This window comes from Malurus melanocephalus, unplaced genomic scaffold (genome assembly GCF_030028575.1).
Source record: "Malurus melanocephalus ecotype Western Australia unplaced genomic scaffold, MMel_1.1 scaffold_649, whole genome shotgun sequence".
NCBI classification, from domain to species: Eukaryota; Metazoa; Chordata; class Aves; order Passeriformes; family Maluridae; genus Malurus; species Malurus melanocephalus.
In genome coordinates this window covers 301,010-320,375 of record NW_026623881.1, presented here as the reverse complement: position 1 = coordinate 320,375, position 19,366 = coordinate 301,010, and the positions used below count along the sequence as shown (strand labels likewise).

The 19,366-nt window shown below is 38.1% G+C and overlaps 1 protein-coding gene across 4 annotated transcripts in view; it reads right to left on the bottom strand.

Annotated features, from left to right (window-relative positions):
* Nucleotides 1–19,366, bottom strand: part of BIRC6 (baculoviral IAP repeat containing 6) — a 168,957-nt gene that overhangs the window by 8,296 nt on the left and 141,295 nt on the right. For all 4 annotated transcript variants that reach the window (XM_057383649.1, XM_057383652.1, XM_057383651.1 and 1 more), the window contains 6 exons: nucleotides 13,075–13,285; nucleotides 5,097–5,242; nucleotides 4,164–4,274; nucleotides 2,763–2,980; nucleotides 1,934–2,095; nucleotides 563–640 (listed from right to left, as the gene is read on the bottom strand). In XM_057383649.1, coding sequence (XP_057239632.1) covers nucleotides 563–640; nucleotides 1,934–2,095; nucleotides 2,763–2,980; nucleotides 4,164–4,274; nucleotides 5,097–5,242; nucleotides 13,075–13,285 — 926 coding nt within the window. The remainder of the gene's footprint in view (nucleotides 1–562; nucleotides 641–1,933; nucleotides 2,096–2,762; nucleotides 2,981–4,163; nucleotides 4,275–5,096; nucleotides 5,243–13,074; nucleotides 13,286–19,366) is intronic.

Genomic DNA, 19,366 nt, shown 5'->3' with positions numbered 1-19,366 from the left:
TATAAGGACTGTATGTCCTAATAAATTCTGCTCTAATGTAACACTAATTGTTATTGAACATAACATTCCTACACTTTCATTCCCTTCATCTTTATTCCCTTATTCAGCTCACTTGTACACTTAGGAAAAGGAAGGTTACAGTCTGCACTAGTGTACTTCACCTTCTCATCTCTCACAATGTGGAGCCTCTTTTGTCTTCAATATGGAAAGCTTGTGATAATTCCATGAGATGATGTCATCTCCCAGTATATTTTTTTCTTTCAAAAAATAAACTATTTGAGATCATCTGAGCAGAGCTGGGGCAGGAATAAGCTGCACACATGAAAGCTGCTCTTTGGGACCAGACCAACAGAAATATTCATTGGAAAGAGCACTCTGAAGAACTTGTCTCCTCTGCAGTGTTCCTTTTCTAAGGGTCCACCAACATTTTCTGGACTTTTGTCTTATTTATGTTTATTTGAAGATGATTCTGGTTTAAAAGTTCTAGAAAAGGAATACTTAGGACTCAGAAACCACTTACTAGTCCTAAACAATATCTGAAGAGAAAGAAGAAATTGCTCACCTGCAAAAAACTTGATGTTTGGGGATTCCATTTCTCTTCTGGCCTCCCATGCCATGTGTTAAGTATGCTTAAACACACCTGAAAAGGTAACATCATTAATACCACAAATATTAGGTCAAAATTGTTCTGCTTGGACAGAACAGAATGTTGACATTACATTCACTTTTTGACAAACTTTTGTACCACAGYATTCTGAAAGACAAATTAGTTTCCTATCACAGAATCACAAAACCAATTCGGCTGGAAAAGACCTCAGAGGTCCTCGAATCCAACCTGTGACTGAACACCACCATGTCCACCAGATCATGGCACTGAGWGCCAAATCCAGTCTTTCCTTTAAACATCTCCAGAGTCAGTGACTCCATCACCTCCCTGGSCAGCYCATTCCAATGTCTAACCATCCTTTCTGTGGAGAAATTCCTCCTGATGTCCAACTTAAAACTCCCCTGGCACAGCTAAAGACCATGAAACTACATCAAAAGGAGAACAGATAAAAATAATGTGAATAAACAAGAATGGCATGTTAATAAACAAACAAGACAAGGCAGATAACTTTACCTCATGGAAAACGTATGGATTCTAATGGCTCCAAAAAAAAGAGTCTTGAATACTGTCTTGATTTTCYACTTTCTGCTTTAAACACTGTTTTAACACTTGTAATTGTGGGTTTTAAAGACAGTCATTCTGCTTAAGCATCTAAAAGCTRGTTTCATTCACACAGACTATCAAGCAATTGGAATAATTCCTTAATTTTTGTGACTGATCTGAACTTTAAGGAAGTYTATGGTGCTCTTGAATTCCACTGTGAAATGGAACAAACCAAGACAGGGAAAAATGAAGAGACAAAATAAACAGAAGAAATTTGGAGGCAAGTATTTGCCAAGGCTTAAAGCTAGACAAAGAAAAATGGAGATAGAATGGAATTTCTAGTGGAGACTTGAYGTCCACATTAATAGAAAGGGAATGAAAAAATAGAGACAAAGCACTCAGAAAACATGTTCTGTTACAGTTGATATGATGCATAATTTGTCCATGGAAATGGTATTTCAGCTAGCCCAGATTTCTGATGSGTTAACTGAGCAAAAAATGGTGGTAAAGAACATTTTTCTCAGTCAAAAATACTTGCTTTTTTGGTCCAATGAAGCTCATACAGGCTGGATCTCCAAAAATCTCCAAGACCATTTGGAAAGGGGATAATACCCCCTTAAAACTGGTAAATTGCTCTTCATTTCTGTCTGAAGATTGATATTAACCAAAGAGCTTCCTTCTGTATGTTGGGTGTGGCTGATCTATCATTTGATCGCAAAAGGAAAAAGTTTCCATCTGTTCCACTTCCTCGTTACATCTAACACAGGAACCCAGCTGACCTACCTTGCCATCATTGTAGAGGTTTGGATTAAATCTCACGCTGTGGCCTCCAGTTGTTTCCAGATTCACAAGAGGAGGGGAATTAGGATAGTCTTGTGGGAAATATACATCAAATTCAAAGCAACCATTTGCATATGGTGTGTCTGCCGGACCAGTAATGAGAACCTATCAGTGTTAAAAAGAAAACAAAAAAATCACTTAGAATCCCCACCTTTATATCTATCACACAGTTGAGATTTTCTAAGTTATATGAAGCATTCTATTTCCACATGCTACATAGCAGGAATAATTATTAGACATCATGGTCATAGGCAGGCTGCCAGTCTGTTCATTTTCATACTGGGGGCAAGCAAAGCCTTCTGTGAACATTTATTTCTCCAGACTACAAGTGGAAAGCAAGACAGAAGGAGCTAAAACTCTTTCCTATTGGATGCTATTAATTTTTTTTGTTTTCCAAATCCAGGTCCAGAGGCACTCAGTGTACTTCTCCATACCTACTGCCTACAACTTAAATGGTCATATGCCAAGACATGTTTGGATCATAATGGAGTAATGGCACTGAACTTTTCCCTTTGGAATAGCTGAAGAATGAACTTTGCTCTGTGAAGGCTCCTTGGCTAACAGGGCACTCCTGGGGCCAATGGACTCTCTCTGCCCCGGCCAAGTTGCTGAGGAATCAGACTCAGACTCAAATACTACCACTTACATTAATGTTTGGACAGCAATTAAAGTACATATGGAGTACTTCTATTTTTCCTTAAGATTTCAGGCACCTTCCTAAGCACTTCTGTGCCAAGCTGAAGAGAGAATTAACCCAGCTTTACTTCTTTACCTTCATTATGTCGAGCCGCTCCTCATCACAACGTACGAAAACGCTGGATGAGGATGAGAGAGGCAGTGAGGTTGAAAGGGTCACAGCTTCCTGAGCCAGACGTCGGGCCCTGGCAGCGCTGTTGGCGTCGCTCGCATTTTTTACCTGAGACATGTAGTGGTAATTTACTTTAAAAACCAATTTGCCRTCATCATCTTCAGAAACCATTTCAAATGTATCTAGAAGAGAAAAAAAAATGTTAATGTATCAGGAAAGGAGTGAAGCTTATAAGGGATTAGTTTTGGATAAAGATTATGAGTATTAAAATCAGGAAAGTTTAATTTGGATCACACTAATGCAAGAAAATATGTACTTTGTGAGCTAACCGTGATCACAGAAATCAAAGCATTAACAGTGTTGGGCTGAAATAATTTCTGCAGCTAATTTACAAGCTTTTCTATGCAACTTGTCAAATATACACCACTCCCAATTTGGAACGCTACCAGCTATTCCAGACCAGGAATATGATGATACATACCAATACATAATAATGCTAATAATGGACCTGTGTGAAGCCAAGTGCCAGTGGCGTTCTCTCATGTGCTGGGTGCAGTGTTATTAAAGCAGCATCAAAAATTACAGTGGAGGTGGTTTTCTTCYATCACTTGCTACACAAAATCTGCAGCACAGCTGCCAGAGGAAAAAGCTCCCACTTCCTGCAAACCTTCCTAACTCCTACTCTTGGCATATACTCCACAAACATTTGTGAKGAAAATCTTTTAAAAATACAACAGCAAAGAAACGTGACTGCAAATGCCGTCACTGCAACTCAAAAAATACTCACTGAGCATGTTTTTGCAATAACTTTTTTTGGATAAGCTATTATTAGTTCTTCATAATTTTTTTTTTAGTAATACATTCCCTTTATGGCCAAAGGAAGAACTGATTCCCACCACATTTTTCAAATGCAACATATAGCACTTCATGAAAGAACACAATGAAATTTACTGCAGTTTCATTTAAAGAACACATTTTGATTTGAATTATTTTCTACTTAAAAAAGAAAAGCTACATTAATATATATCAGCTCTAAAAAAATCAAACATTTCAATGTAATTTGAGAACTGAGAGACTCACAAAACATTATTACTGTAATGAAAACATCAACACCATGACTGAATTAATCTGATCCCTTGAATTACTCTAGTGCATGCTTAAAACATTWGTTGTTAGTTCAAAGAGTGCACGAGTTGGTAATCTGAAAATACAGATGTATAATTCTCCTTATGTGAAAATTATCAGTGGTTACATATGTAACATAGTTGTCAGCTTTTAAAATAATAAGGGACTCTGTTCTACAGGACACACATTTGCTCAAGTGTCTGCTATCTAAAACACAAACATTCACACTTCTCAACCTACCAAACTGGAGTTTCTTCATGACAGCCACGTACTTCTCTTCAAGGGACCGTAAAACAGACAAAGGCTTGGGCTTCACAGCGGCCTTTTTGGAGTATTCAGCCATCTTCTTTTCTGTTACGTAAAAGTCAATGATTATTTGTAGCTAACTGTGCAATTCCAAGAAAAGCACAGCAAGTGTTGACATTTTATGGTTACATTCTTTGGCAAAGACATCTCAAAATTTGGTATCATTCAGGATATACAAATCTCTTTTTCTCACTATTGTGTATTTCATTATCTGAACAGCTTGGAGTAAATAAAGATCMTAATCTYAGCTCAGAAATAATYCATGACTGCTGCTGCTTTTTRAATATTATTTTATTATTTCTTTTTATTTTTTWAAATTTAAAACAGGAAGTATGACATATGCTTGTGTGGATGGCTATTCTCACATGCATTCYTGGAGTCTCTAAACTGAGGAGCTGATTATACTTGCCTTTATAAAAYGCACTCCCAATTCAGCTACTTAATCTTTCTTTACTAGACAATCAGATGGTCCTTTGAACATCTGCAAGTTCAACCCATGTTTCAGATTTTTGTTTCACATTCATCTACTTAATAGTTAATTCAATTCATAAGAATTAGTCTTAGCAGAAAACATTCTAGTACTAAAGGTCATGTATGTTGTTTTCCGCCAAGAAAAATAATACTAAAAAAGGTGCTACATAATTATGCCGGAAGCTGTGAGGTGTACGTTTACTTGAATTATTCTGTTTCCTGATTAAAACATCTAAGACTATCACAGGGTTCCAACCACCTTTGAAAATGCGTTCACTGGTCGGGGACAGGATGAAAGTGCTTTGTCTTGCTTTTAAGCTAATTTATAAACTATCTGTGAACAACTATGTTACAAATAAACACCATCCAGYAGTTATAGAAGTGTTTCTGTTTCACCTTGGTTGGCTTGGCGCAGACTGGTGGTAGCAGCATAAACGATCTCTGCAGTCTTTTGGATGTCTGGTACCAGGAGTGTCAGTCCCTCTGGTTCTTGATCAGAAGCATCCGGTTTTACTCCTGCTTTAGCTTTGTCTTTTTTAGACCTGTATGGGGCAAAGAAACAGGATCTAACATCAGGGAATGTTTTTCAACCGGTCATACAGCACTCAGCATATTTGTCAACAAGGAAAAATACAGGAGAAAAAGATCAAGACTAAACCAAGCCTTCTGAAATGGAATGTCTCTCTGTACGTTCAGGTTAACCACGGAATGCAGCCATCGGCAGCTACAACACTGACCAYGCTGCCTGGATCTGACAAACAGACWTKYCTGGTGTCRGGAGYGAAAAYATGAACACAAAGCCAACGATTCCACTACAGCAGTGTCTGCTTCAACCTTTCAGTTCTCCTGATTGTTACCCTGCAGGCTGRCCTGATGTCTGCACACCTTCACAAWAAARCTTACAAAATTAATTGTGTCATGAATACAYATTTCATCCTTGCAGATCCTCGTGCAAAACTAAGTCCTAAATAGGTAAGAAAGTGTTCCTTCCTGCCACAAAAGAAATTKTCACTAGCAATTACTGCAGATCAACTAATGGTAGGAAACTCCAGTAAAAATTCACAACATTCAGATGAACATCAACCCAGGCACCACAGGACAGTGGGTCAAACATGAAGTTTGTCTCTCTCTGGAGTTCTCTTCTRGGCTACAGAAATGTATACCTTTTAATTCAATAAACAGTTATTTGTAACATAATTTTAAAAGTTTCAATATATAAAAAGCATCTAGGTTACACTGGATGTTTATAATCAAAGTATTGCAAATCAAAATGTCAATTGAAACACCTCAAATTTTTCTAATGACATTATTTTAAAATAGAGTGCACTCYAGCACTGCTGTTTGATAGAAGCTAGTTGCCTAGTAATTGAAAATATATTTAAATCTTTAGATTGTGACAATCCAGTCATTACTAGCACGGATAGTCAACTGTTGGAATGAGGATAAGGTAAGGGTATTTGATAAGAATGTAACCTAAATGTGCATATTTAAAAGCTTCTATGTTTTAAGAAGGATAAATTAGCATAAATTTACACTGTCCTGTGTTAATTACTTCTGCAAAACTTAGGAGATTTCAATGCTAACAATACCCTAATTATTTTACAAAAATTCTATATATTTTTGTTTCAATAGCACTCGTCATTTTGAAAACCAAACATATTCAACAGCCAAGATGAAGTAGTTTTCTCTTTCTCACTACCACACCTAAAAGCAAACCAGGAAGCAAAGYAAAAGACACAAGTAAAAACAGTAATTTAATGCCATGATATAACAAACATATTTTACCAACTATAACCTTTCTGTGTTTTAATCTAGACTGAAATAGTGCATAATGAATGACTCTCTAAACTATTCAGTAGAGGTGATTACAGTAGTACTGAATATAGTCTCTGAACTGTACCTAATCAAATGAGAATATCCCTAGAGAGCATTAATAACAAAATACATTACTGCAGCAYGGTCCATTTTCCCTGTTCCAGATTTAATCAGAAAGGATGTTAGCCCATTGCTGACTTCAACCTATTCTGAGCTTTCAGATCCTCAAAGTGAGGAGGAATCAGAGGCATCACAGCCAGCCCCAGGTCACATTTGAAGAACACTGACAAAAGAGCAGCAGCTGCATCTCATTCACATTTTCTAATCCTCATTATTGTATTTTTCCTTGTGGAAAGCTAGGCCAATATTTTTTAAATAACCTACTAAGTATGTTTGGAAATATATAKTTAAACCTACTAAACCTCAGTGATAACGTGTTTTAACGTCACACACATGCTAGCAGCTACCAGTCCCTAGAAAGGTATACAGATTTAGATCTGYCTGCTATTGATGCAGAAGCCTTAAGCTATTTGCTACAAAACCCTTGGAGAAATTCTAGCTAAAGTAAAATGTCAGTGGGCATTATGCAAGAGAAAGATGTGTGAAAAGCAATAAAAATGTGCTTGGTGAAGGTACTGAAAGCAAAATTAATTCCTACAAATGCATTTTTAAAAACAGTTATCTTGTGTCTCTTTTATCTTCCACATGGTATCACAATTTACACTACTTGTTTTGTTTTTTTCCTTCTACTTGGTCTTCGAATCAAAAAAATCAAGGTGTTGGCCTCATTAAGCAAAATGCTTCACCACATGCTTAAAAACTCCTCCAGACATGGTTAGTTACTGACAGCAACTACCTCAGCAGCCAAGGAATATGTATATAGTTGAAGCAGCGAGAAAAGGAAACATCTACTCAAATGCAAACTTTCAGTACCACCAACCCCTCCCTGATGCCCACAACAGTTACACTTCAGAAGTGTTGAACTATCAAAAGAGAATGTGTTCTCCTAACATCTCCTGTGCCGCCAAAGACATTCTGTCCACAACAATCGTGAGCATAACAGACAATGTCTGCCCTGCCTCTCCTCAGAACAGACTTTAGAAACCAGGAGTTTGCAGAACAGCTCTACCCTGACAACTGTAGTTCTCTTGGGCTGCTGTGAGTGTCTGCATTTTCAARCTGCTTAACTTCTGAGTCAGGCCATACCTGTAGAAGAGTAGTTTAAGAAGTGAAATRCAGGAATAAATCTAACTCAGCCACACCTCTGCCCCATCCAAGTATCATTTGTTGACCTTGATTCTGCCTAATCAGGGATTTCAGTCAGTTTCTTAGGGAGGGTAAGAGAGCTGGTCTCACAAATTCCCAAAATCAGATATATCGCCTTAGCAGCATTTAGCTTCCTCACACAAGTCTTGCTTGTATATTGTAATGGTTAGTCAGGGTAAACGTAACTTTTTTCCCCACTTTTTGCCATAGCTTGCAAGAATCCTATTAATGATGACATCCATTTTTTTCTTCTCCATTTTGTCTTCCTACCTTTATTTGATTCAAAAGAATATCCAACTTAGTGCAATCAATCCTGCACGGTTCATGAGATCACACAATGGTTTGGGTTGGAAGTGACCTCAAAAATCATCTCATTCCAAGCCTCCTGCCATGGCCAGGGACACTTGATCAGGCTGCTCAAAGCCCCATGCAGTCTGGCCTTGAACCTTGTGTGAGGCATCCACAGCTTCTCTGGGCAATCTGCTCCAGTGCCTCACCACCTTCCCAGTAAAATAGAATTTCCTAATATTTAATCTAAATTTACTCTCTTGTATTTGAAGACTTTCCCCTTCGTTCTGTCACTGTGTGCCCGTGTAAAAAGTCTCTCTTCATCTTTCTGGTAGGCATCTGCCTCATTATTTTTTTCTCTACTTCAGCATTATTCACAAATGTTTGGAGAAACGTAACAGTACTTTACAGTAGTTTCTCAGTTTATTTACAATCAACATATGGAAATCCAAGTAATTCCCTAGACTCCAGATTGGAAAATCTGTCAGATGTTCSCAGTCATATGCACTTTCACACTGATGATAATTTTTAAAGCTCACAGAACTGAACATCACTGGAGACATGAACTACTACACTTCATTTTGTTTTTCTTTYACATTAGAAGACCACAGCAGCCCTTTCTAAAAACATATCCTTAAAATATGTTTATTCTAAATATCAAATAATACAATTAAAAAAGAACAGGTGCACTGYAATATTAAAATCTCACACAAAACAGCTGCAGAACTGAAGATGGAGGTGTGTTTCGGGTCTATACACACATCTCCCTCATGTAACAAAAAATCTAAAAGCCTCTTCTGTTCCCTAGACTGTATGGTTATAAAAGGGTTGAGACAAAAATGTAATTCATAGTCCATGAAAAAGTTCAAAGGGTTTCGCATATCACCGATTCACTGGGGAATCTCAGAACACACAAAGTAAATAAAGGTCAAAGTCACTCACAAAGGTCTCCCTGAGCCTGCTGCAGCCTTGTGGCTGCTGTATGGACCCTMCGAAATAACCCCTTGATCAGATTAATTCAATCTTGGAGTCCTCCAAAGACAAAATTACAGCTTTTCTGAAGATGATTTTTTTTTAGTCCATAAATGATTTCTTAGTGTAATCTGAGACACATGGTATTGCTTTATGTTAAAAAAATACCGTGAGAAAAGCAACCTGATGACTACCATTTGTGAGCACATAAAATGTGGGCAAAGCACACTATTAGCTGACAAAATTTAACTCTCCCTTCTTGATGTCATCTGCTGCAGTCCTGCCTGGATTCAGGGAGCTCTCCCCAAGCTGTGTCATACACCAGTGGGCACCACTAGGGCCCCAGCTCAAGAGAGGGAGTGGCTGGGAACTTTACGGCTCTCTCAAAACTGTGAAGGAGGAGATGAAATATCAAAAGYGAAGTGATAAAGCCAGTAAGATGCTTCAGCTCCTTCCTTGCACACTATCAGCCTGCACAGAAATCTATGCAGATATCTATCAGCTTTATCAAACTCCTGAGCTTTAACGCAAGAAAAACCTTTATCTAAATGCTACAATTTCCAGAGTGGAGGAGGAGCTGAATATTTAATTTAGACACAGAAACTTCTCCATACAGTTTTTCAGCCATTGAAGAAAAAGCAGAGAAAATGTCAACTCCTATTTAAAGGGATGACAGTCACTAATATAYTTGCTAGAAGAGACAGCAGTGTACATGCTAATAATTTAAGCCATTAATTTAGCTTGTGCTAGAAGATGACAGCCTTCTCTTTACGCTGTGCTAAACGAATAATGAATTATACACTCCCAAGGCAACTTTAATTTTCAAAGTCAATACTAATACTTACTCACCCATGCCTGATAGTTGGAGGTAAATGTGATGGCCCAGAATGATACCCTTATCAAAGCACTCACAGAGCAAAGCCAATGAACCATTCAGCCCCTGTGCACCACAGGGGCAGCGCTTATAGCACAACGTTGCTCAGTTTTAGACCGGGGCTCACTGACTTGGGATAAAACTACCCTGGGTTTGCATGGACTCCATATTTGTTCCTTCTAGCAATTCACATGTTCTTAAACAAATCTCCCAAAATGAGGTAAAACAAACAACAGAAACAAGGGATTGTGCCTTTGCAAATGACCACTGGTGAAAGCTGGTAACTCCCATCCCAGATGGCTCCACCTAATGCACCTTGGGGCTTGAAGCACTATTTGCAGACACTAAACTGAAGCATTCCCAACCAGAGGCTGCAGGACTGCTCTATTCAGACAACCATCAGCTCCAAATGTAAGCTTCACTATCCAGCAGAAGGAACTGATCGTTGTTTTTTAAAGAAAAATAAATTAAAACAGATTAGGCCTCGATTCTTGGAGCCCAATTCTGAAGAAAATATTTTTTATTTGCAAAATGCACTCTTTCACATAGAAGTTCTCCAAAATAGCAGAGAAGGCAATAWAAAGCCATAGCAGGAAAATGCCTACCTGGCTGTATTCCAGCATCCCCATGAAGCATAGTTAGGAATTTTAGCTCACTAGATAATGCAACACACAAATGAGCCATCATCTCATTTTGCCAGAATCAACCATTTGCCATGAAGCTTACSCAGCAGATGGTGGTTCCAMTGAGCCTGCTCTGCCACAAATCAGSAGCTCTCTGCAGCAAATGGCTCAGCCATCACAGCAAGCTCATGTCTCAAACTCAGCCCTTGTGGCAACCCATTAACCAGCCTGACTGCTCTCCAATTACTGATGGCTTTTGACTCCCTAGCAGTCAAATAGTTGTAAGAAATCGTCTTATACCTAAATGTCTTCTCCAATATCCAGAAATTTCCAGTTTTCTAACAGAATACTATGGCCTTTGAAAGTAAAGGAAATCCAATGCTAACTGGAGTCCAAAACCAAAACTGTTCCACTTAAATCTCGATCGAAGTGGACACTCCCAYTCCAGCATGGAGATGACATTTGGTAGACGTACAAGTCTGCTGCTCAGAGGATGTGATGTTTTGCCTTTGAAACTAGAACCCATAATTATGGGTTGTTGTTCTGCCAATTTGACCTAAAATGAACAGCAGATTGTCCSATTTAAGAAATTCATGCCAACACTTGCTTATATTTCTGGCACACCTTCAACTAAAATGCTGAGAATTCAAACCTTCCACCCCAGTGATTCCAGGCTGTTCAGGCTCTTGGTGTTTTCATCCTTGTCTAAGCACTGCTTTAAAGACAAACAGCACTATGTTTAAACCAACCAGGAGAAGATAAGCTTTCCTTCTGTGCTGATATATTAAAGTGATACAAGAAAATTGAACAGATACTGCACAGAGAACCCACCACAGAATTCTTATCAAATCTATCTAATATTAAAATAACACTGATTATGACTCTAGAATTCTTCTTTGCTTCCAGATCCTAAGCTGGCACTGAAGAACTTACTTCTAGTATTTACTTACTTCTAAAGTATTTACTTTATGAAATTGAAAAGAGCTTATGAACAGTAGTCATGTGCCATTCTCATAAAGAAACTTTTTAGACTTCAGCGTGGGGAAGTGACATGAAAAGATACAGGTTTCCAGGACCATTAAATCTGAGGCTAATGGATGACCAGATTATCAAAGAAAAAACAGTCAGCGATTCTGGTGGAGAATTACATAGACAGATACTGGAAATGGATTACACAGAAGCCAAATATCTTTTCTATTTTAAGAAGATTACATACACTATGATAGACATAACATTGCCAGCAAGCACAAGCTGACTTTTTTAGGTGGGTATACARCATAAAGAACTGGTTTTTGTCCTTCCCAGTTCTGTTTCTTTTGCACTAAGCTAGCAAAAAAAAAGCCCACTACATGTACCTTACATTCTTGATAAGCAAGACTTGCAGTCTTAGTCAWGAAAGATTAGAGAAATTTATGGGTAAAGTCCAGTTTATCAGAAGTTACTAGAAAGAGTTCCCAGTAATGAGATTCCTACTCAARAAGTCTCTCGRATAATGGTTGGCAAAAATTCTGAGRTAACAGTGGGAGAACGAACATTCTCCACACACCTTTTCCTGACATTGTATTTACCTTCTTTCCATGATGTTTCAGCATATACTTAGGGACAGTGCTAAATTTTGCAGAGAAGGACAGATTATTATTTCTTAACTAGTCTTTAAATTGGAAGCAAGTAAACACAATCAAGAAAYCAATTAATAACCAGAAGCAGAAAATTATTAAAATTAATAAATTAGAATTTGCATTGCAACATTTATAGTTACCAATGAAATCACAAGAGTATGCAAATCTACCAACTTATGTCTGTCATACCCAATCCATTCCCTGTAAATAGTACAGTAAACCAGACTGACACATCCAAGTACAAATCTAGATCAAACAGACGGTATATTCTCACTCTGGATGGCAGCATCCATTCAGAGAAATATACACAACTCAATCCTCTTTCACTTCTATATTCATAASAGATAAAAGTACATGTCCTGTTCCAGCCAGAACAGGGCTCATTTTTGCAGTATCCAGGAGGGGGCCAGGACCCAGAGGTTATTCTATGCCACCTCAGACGGTTTTGGGGCAGGGGAAAGGGACTCTCCTCTGGGATGAAGGGCTTCCTTCTGGTCAACTGAAGGAGCAGTTGGGTGGTGCAAGTTCCATGCTGGAGGGAATAGCTGGACAATGCCTGTTTGGAGCTGGAGGGAGGGGTGAGTGTGGTATAGCTGCAATTGGGTTGAGCTCCATGGTGAACATTTTTGCATGTGAATCACTCTTTTGTACACTTTTGTTAATAATATTGTTGCTGTTATTGTTTGTTTCCTTATCTCGTTGCAGCTTCCAGTAAATTGTTCTTATCTCAACCCGTGACTTTTACATTTTGTGCCTCCAGTTCTCYTCTCCAGCCCACCACAAGGGGAGGATAAGGTGGGAGTGAGCAAGGTGTTTTGGAGAGTCTCAGGGGGAGCACTAAATTGGGGAGTACCATTYCTAAACCACAACCACACAACACAGTTTAAATGAAGGTTAGGGCAGATAAAAGTGCATACCTCAGTCGGTTGGTATAGGTGTCTACACAGGTCTTCATTTTAGCCAACAAAGTCCCAACAGAAGCTTGTGACTCCAACTGTTCTTCCTCCTCTTCACTACTTTCCCCTGACAAGGGAAGAAGTAATGGCACCATCGATGTGCAGGATGCAATAGCACGGAGCAATTCCAGCAGAGCTCGGTACAGGGGAACGTGTCGAGCCATGTCTAAAACTAAGAGAGACAGTTGACAAAAAATTACTAAAACTGGAGACCTTTCCACTTTTAGTACAGATGTTTCAAATAGAAWAGCTAGATTTTAGTAATTATTAAAATAGTAATGAAATATAATKATAAAATACAGTATTTTGCAAGACCCACTTTTAATTTGTGTTGTAATGGACCTGTACAGAAAGAAATTTATGAGATACCTGGAAAACAAAGGTTAACAAAAGACACAAAAGTGTGAACAAGGTATGGAACAGGATTACCACATGCTATATTCATTTCTAGTACCTTAATATTCAGTCCTGGCTCAAGCTGTATGCTGACGSTAATTGTAAACAAAAATCTATGGAGAAAAAATTGTAACCTATGACATAGCAGAGTAGCATTTGCTGAATCTAACAGYATAAGCATTAATAAAGACTTTCACATCACCCACTTTATTTACAGTCATCTTCTCCTTTGGGAAAATTTGTCTGCATTATTGCAGGAGTATTTATGGTCCTTAAATGAATGAAGTTATCTACTCAGTAGGGGAATAGTTTTGCTCCTTTTCATGAAGAAAGTATAATTTTAAAAACCRCTATGCATCCTTCAGAGCATGCAAATTTTATCTGCATACATATGAACCACAAAACAGTAAAGATCAGTAACAACATGCATCAGGCAGGCAAACCTTCCAGTCTTAGCGCTTTCCAGTGTGATGTATATGTGTTAGAGAAATAGCTGTGAGTAAAATATAGATATCARTTCCTCTAATTAGGAAAGACAGGCAGAGATACACCATTCTAATGGATTCTCTAGCGCCACATTGTTTTATTTTTCTTCTCCACTTGTTTGGACAAATATGTAATGGATGTCATTTCAACTGACTTCGTATCATTAATAGAAATCCTGAAAATGTAGCAATAGGCAGATACTTTAACACAGCTGCTTCCTCTGTCCYTAGGACATGCTATTTTTAATGTAACTGCAGAAAATATTTGCTCTAGTTTAAAGTATTCACAAATGACTGAGTTCACGATAAAATWAATTTATTCTTTTTCCAGCAAAAAAACCCAGACAACAAAAAGCCCCTGACAACTTGCATTAGGACAGAACAAAGCACAGAAGAACTCTTTAATGTTTCATTTAGCACATCTCATCCTCCAAGCTAAAGCAGATCACAAACTTTCAGCTCCTGTCACCAAACCCTTAGCTCTAAATACAGCATGATGGGACAGTATAAATAGCCAGGCTAAATTCAACAAGACCGTTTATGCAGGTTTAAGGCTGGATTTATCTCTACCAGGAGGTCTTTGATCAATAGCTTGCTATTTGTCTTTTGAATCTATTTCAACAGCACAAACTCTTAACTGGTTGAAGTGCTGTTGAACAGGAAGAAAATTTACCAGAACCAAATATTACTCTGCCAGGCCTCGTATCACGGCTCTAAATATTACCTGTGTCAAAATACTCCATATATCTAAGCAAACTGAATTGAAACATTGGCATTAAGAAAAAAAACCAGTTTCAATTATCTGCGGATTGTTTCATTTATATTTATGTCTCCGTTTCTAGTGAAAAATCATTGCCCACAAAAGATCCCATCATTAAAAATAAACACAAACAGATCTGATGATGTGTGGATTAAAAAAACAGACATAAAAAGAAAAGGGGGGGCAACAGAAAGAGAAAGCATAAAATATACCATACCGTACTACAGCTCTGGCCAGAAACCACCTYCCACCTGTAGTGCTAAAGACCATGTGGTTCCTCAATTTAATCAATAGCTGTTTATTATGAGGATATAGTGAGTGAGGAGAAGATATGACCACTTAGATAACCACAGCAATTCACTCTYGAAAGCTTTTATTTATTTATTTTAACCATGAAATTTTCATGAGACCAGAATATATAATTTCAAATCCCTTCAATGCTGGCTTGCCCTCTYCTTTGCTAAATGGATAGTTAAGTTCAAAACTACCATCATAAAGGGAACTGAACAGACATAACTCAAAAGTGGGAATGCTTTTCAGAGAGATGGAAGAGATTTTTGGTTTTAGCAGATCCAACTCTCTTGCACTGCTTTGCAATAGTTCCCATATGAAACAAATGAAATGCATTCATTTGGCTTCAATTTRAACAACCATTTAGGGAAAAACTACTGATTTCTTTTACCTTAATGCCAAACTCCATGAAACTTAATGTTTGGTATCATTATATGTCTTATGCTATTTTTCTCCTTTATTGTACTTAATAAGAATTATCATTCATGCAAGAGTATTTTTCKGTCCAAAATGCCTGAACTCCCCTTCATCCCCAATTGAAATCCTCAAAATGTTCATCAAGACTGAATACCTAGATGAATATCTGAAAAACTTGCTGTAAAGAGCTCCTGTTTATTATCTTTATTTGGCAGTTCACCTACTCCTTGTGCCTACTTTGTTTTCAGTTGAAAGAATGCCAAGCTGAGTACAGTGCACGATGCTTCCTGCAGATACAGCTTTGCTTTCTCAAAGAGATGAAATCTTAWGCAGTTTGTTGAGCTCCATGTAATTTTTAAGAKACTATGTTTARTCCACTAGGACAACAGGACACTTTYTTTGTAAATTACACCCCATGCCCAGATCTACTCTTTGCTAACCTGTCCACCCCGCCCTCCTCCAGTCCTAGCAGCACTTTTCTGGACTGAGAGAGGCTTAGCAAGCCCAGCATCATTCCAAGTAGAACTTCAGTTTCAGGTTGTGCCACTTACACTCCATCACCACCCTTACTGCTTTTAGTGTTTGCAGCATATTTAGTTGGGATTTATGAAATATGTATTTCCTTTAGATATCACTGTGTATTTATTTGGGGAGACTACTTCAGAAAAATAAGTAACACAGGTTTGTGAGAAAAGTAATTGTTTCTGTAATGAAGTCCTTTAAGGGAATTGAATTGAAACACTAAAAGCATGAATTAAAACAAAACACAGACCTGCAAATTAAGAAAGCCTATTTCCATCAAATAGAACCAATGGAACTTTTGGACTACCATTCTCAAATAAAGGTATCTAGCCAATTAAAATACCAATAATTTGTATTTCAAGCAAATATAAACTACAGTGAAGAACAAATGTTAAAGAGTATACCAGTGTATTCTTCAAAGTATGCTCTCCCTTGGGAACATATCCAATTTTTTTTGTCTGACTCAACTGAGCAATGAAGGCGTATTGTAACACTTCACCTCATTTAAATATGATAGCCTCTTTTATAGGCAAAAAATCCAACAAACCACGAAACAGAAACAAATACTTTTGCTTATACCAGACCTATAATTTGAATACTATTTGCACATATTGAATATATCAGAATCTTTTTATATGGGTACTTTGGTTGTGTAAGAAGGCACCAACAGCCTTTGATTTATATAGGCACGCATGTAAGCACACCAAACTGCAAATGCACAGCATTCCTAAAAAATTGAAAATGGGAGATTAAAATTTTTGTCTTTGGAAAAATGACAGATGGATATATTACCCAGGATTCTCTGTTATCCCAAAGACAAAACAGTGAGTGGATAACGACGGATACCTTTTACAAAGAGTTCAGTTTGGGGCACTCAGGCTCCCGTGTCGAGTATACCCAGACTATCCTCCCTGTCAGGCTCCCATGAGCTTTGGGTCTGTCACATCTGTCCATTTTTGTGCTCTTGGTGCTCCCTGATTCTGTGGGTCAGTGAAGTGCTGAGGAATGTTCAGTTCCCAGCATTACAGACTGGTTCAGAATCTCCTCCTTGACTCTCAAACAGAACTGCTGCCCCAGAGAGCCCACCTGAGCTTGTCCCGGGTGCCCTGAGCACTATTTCAAATGATTACTGCATGACAGATACTCACATCAAAAGGAAAGTAAAGCTTAAATTACTTCATTACTAGACTCAAGGCAGGGATTTGCACCCAGGTTTTATCCTGCTTCCTTGCCTGCCTTAACCAGAGCTGTCAGGATAGTCTGCCTGGTGACAACAGCAGGGTTTCAGAGTTTCAGAGAAGGCTCCAAACCAGTGCTGGGACCTGGCTTGTGCATCACCCGACCACAGCTGCTTCCCCCACAGCTGCCATGTGATTCTCAGCCTGCACTGAGAGCACATACACAGCAAGGTCTCACCTTTTGCCTATACCAGCAGTTAACCAGTTCAGCCAGCAGAGCATGAAGCAGAGCACAGGYTAAAAACTGCAGCTGACCCTGGAGCATGAACAGGAAGCTGCAGGAGACCACCGTGGCCCCTTGCCAGGGGTTTGAAGGCAGCTGTGACAGCCCAGGGTGACAGRGCAGGGCAGGAGGTGACAGAGAACAGCAGGCAACATCACCATGGGAGRGGGGCTGGCCAGATGACAGCAGTGCTCTTAAAGGCTGCAATACCAGTGGTACCAGACACAACTGTTAATAGTAGCATTTTTATTAACACCTTTGTTGCATTAATTACGAGTGGACATGTCCTAAAAACAGGTCAATGTCTTACTGTCCCTGGTAATGAGCAAGGAAGTTCAGAGGCAACAGGCTGTGTATATATTTACTCACAGATGACATAAAAATATATCTCAGGTCTAAATTTATTCTGCTGCATTTATGWAAAGCAGAAATCTCAGCAAGCTCACTGCCATTTGCTAAGATAGGGAGGGACAGCAAACATCTGGAAAACACCTCACAGTTTAGGGGGATAAGGTCTCACCCTACTTTTTCCATTCCTTTGGGTAATAAAGGTCAAGTTTTACTGGAATCACTATGATTCAGCTAGCCTCCTGCCACAGTATTTGCAATTTAGAAAGATGCTGAATGAAGGCTAAATCGGTAAAAATATAGAGATGTCATAAAACGAAATCTCCATTATATGCTAATAACAATCAGTCTGATTTGAGAGGAAAGAAAGGGAGTATGACTGAAGTTCTGTTAAGAAGTCTTGAGTTCCACAACTGATCATCCTGTCTTATGAAAACTACAGTCTTTCACATGTTTAAACATCATAGAATATTAAGCATTTTTGAGAACTTTTAACCTATGCCTACTTATTCCTGGAAAACAATCGATTAACATTTAAAGGCTGTGTGTGATTTCAGAACATTTCAATTGCTTTCCACAAATCTATTTGTTCATCACTAATATAGACCTATTTCTTATAAATATCTAAGACTGGCCATATGCAATTACAACCTTAATAAAATGAAAAAGCATATGAGGACAGGTAGCTTTACAGGATCAAGGTATCACCTTAAATTTCATATATATCTGTAGCAAGATAATGGCCCAACTGTGTCTAATACTCCTTTGCTTTCTTTTATTATTATCCAATACTCAAACAAAGAATAGCCAGGCCTAATGGCCCATTAAATAGACAGTACTGAACAGCAATAAATTTTTTTTGCAATTGATTTAACATCCTCAGTTCAACTTAACTGCCTATGAATAAGATTATTTCCATTGTAAAGGATATTTAAAACATCACAAAGAATATGCACATTTACTCTAAAATGAAGCAAACTATTAATACAGTATATCCATTATARAACAACTTCACACTTTACAGCAAATTAAAGAAACAAATACAGAAGAATAATTTGTAAGAAAATGATGAAAATTTCATATATTCTTGCACCTAATGTGAAGGCCTTCACCAGTGTGATTCTCACTGTAACTATACTAGGAATTCCTACCCCAAAGGAGCCTACAAACTTGATATTAAAAAAAAAAAAAAACAGAGCAGCCACTTGAGGAAAAATAGAAAATCAACACCTTTACCAGATTTAAATCTGCAAGATGCAGACCTTCCTGGTTTCCATGCACTGAGAAAAGCTGTCAATATATGCTCTYTGTCTATCTCCTGTACATAACTTCACATTTTCTACACTCATTATTTAAGGACTTAGTGAATTTCAGTTATTTTAGAGGCCTGCAAAGGTATTATTTTTCTCCTGTACAGTCTTGTTTTACTTCTGACCAATACACATGACTAAAGAAGGAAAGAAGGTTGTGCCGGCAGTCACAGCAGGAGGTGCACACTGGAAACTATTCCAAAACTACAGTGCTTTTAATTGTTTTCTCAAAGAGATCTGCCACTGCAAATATGAGAGAGATG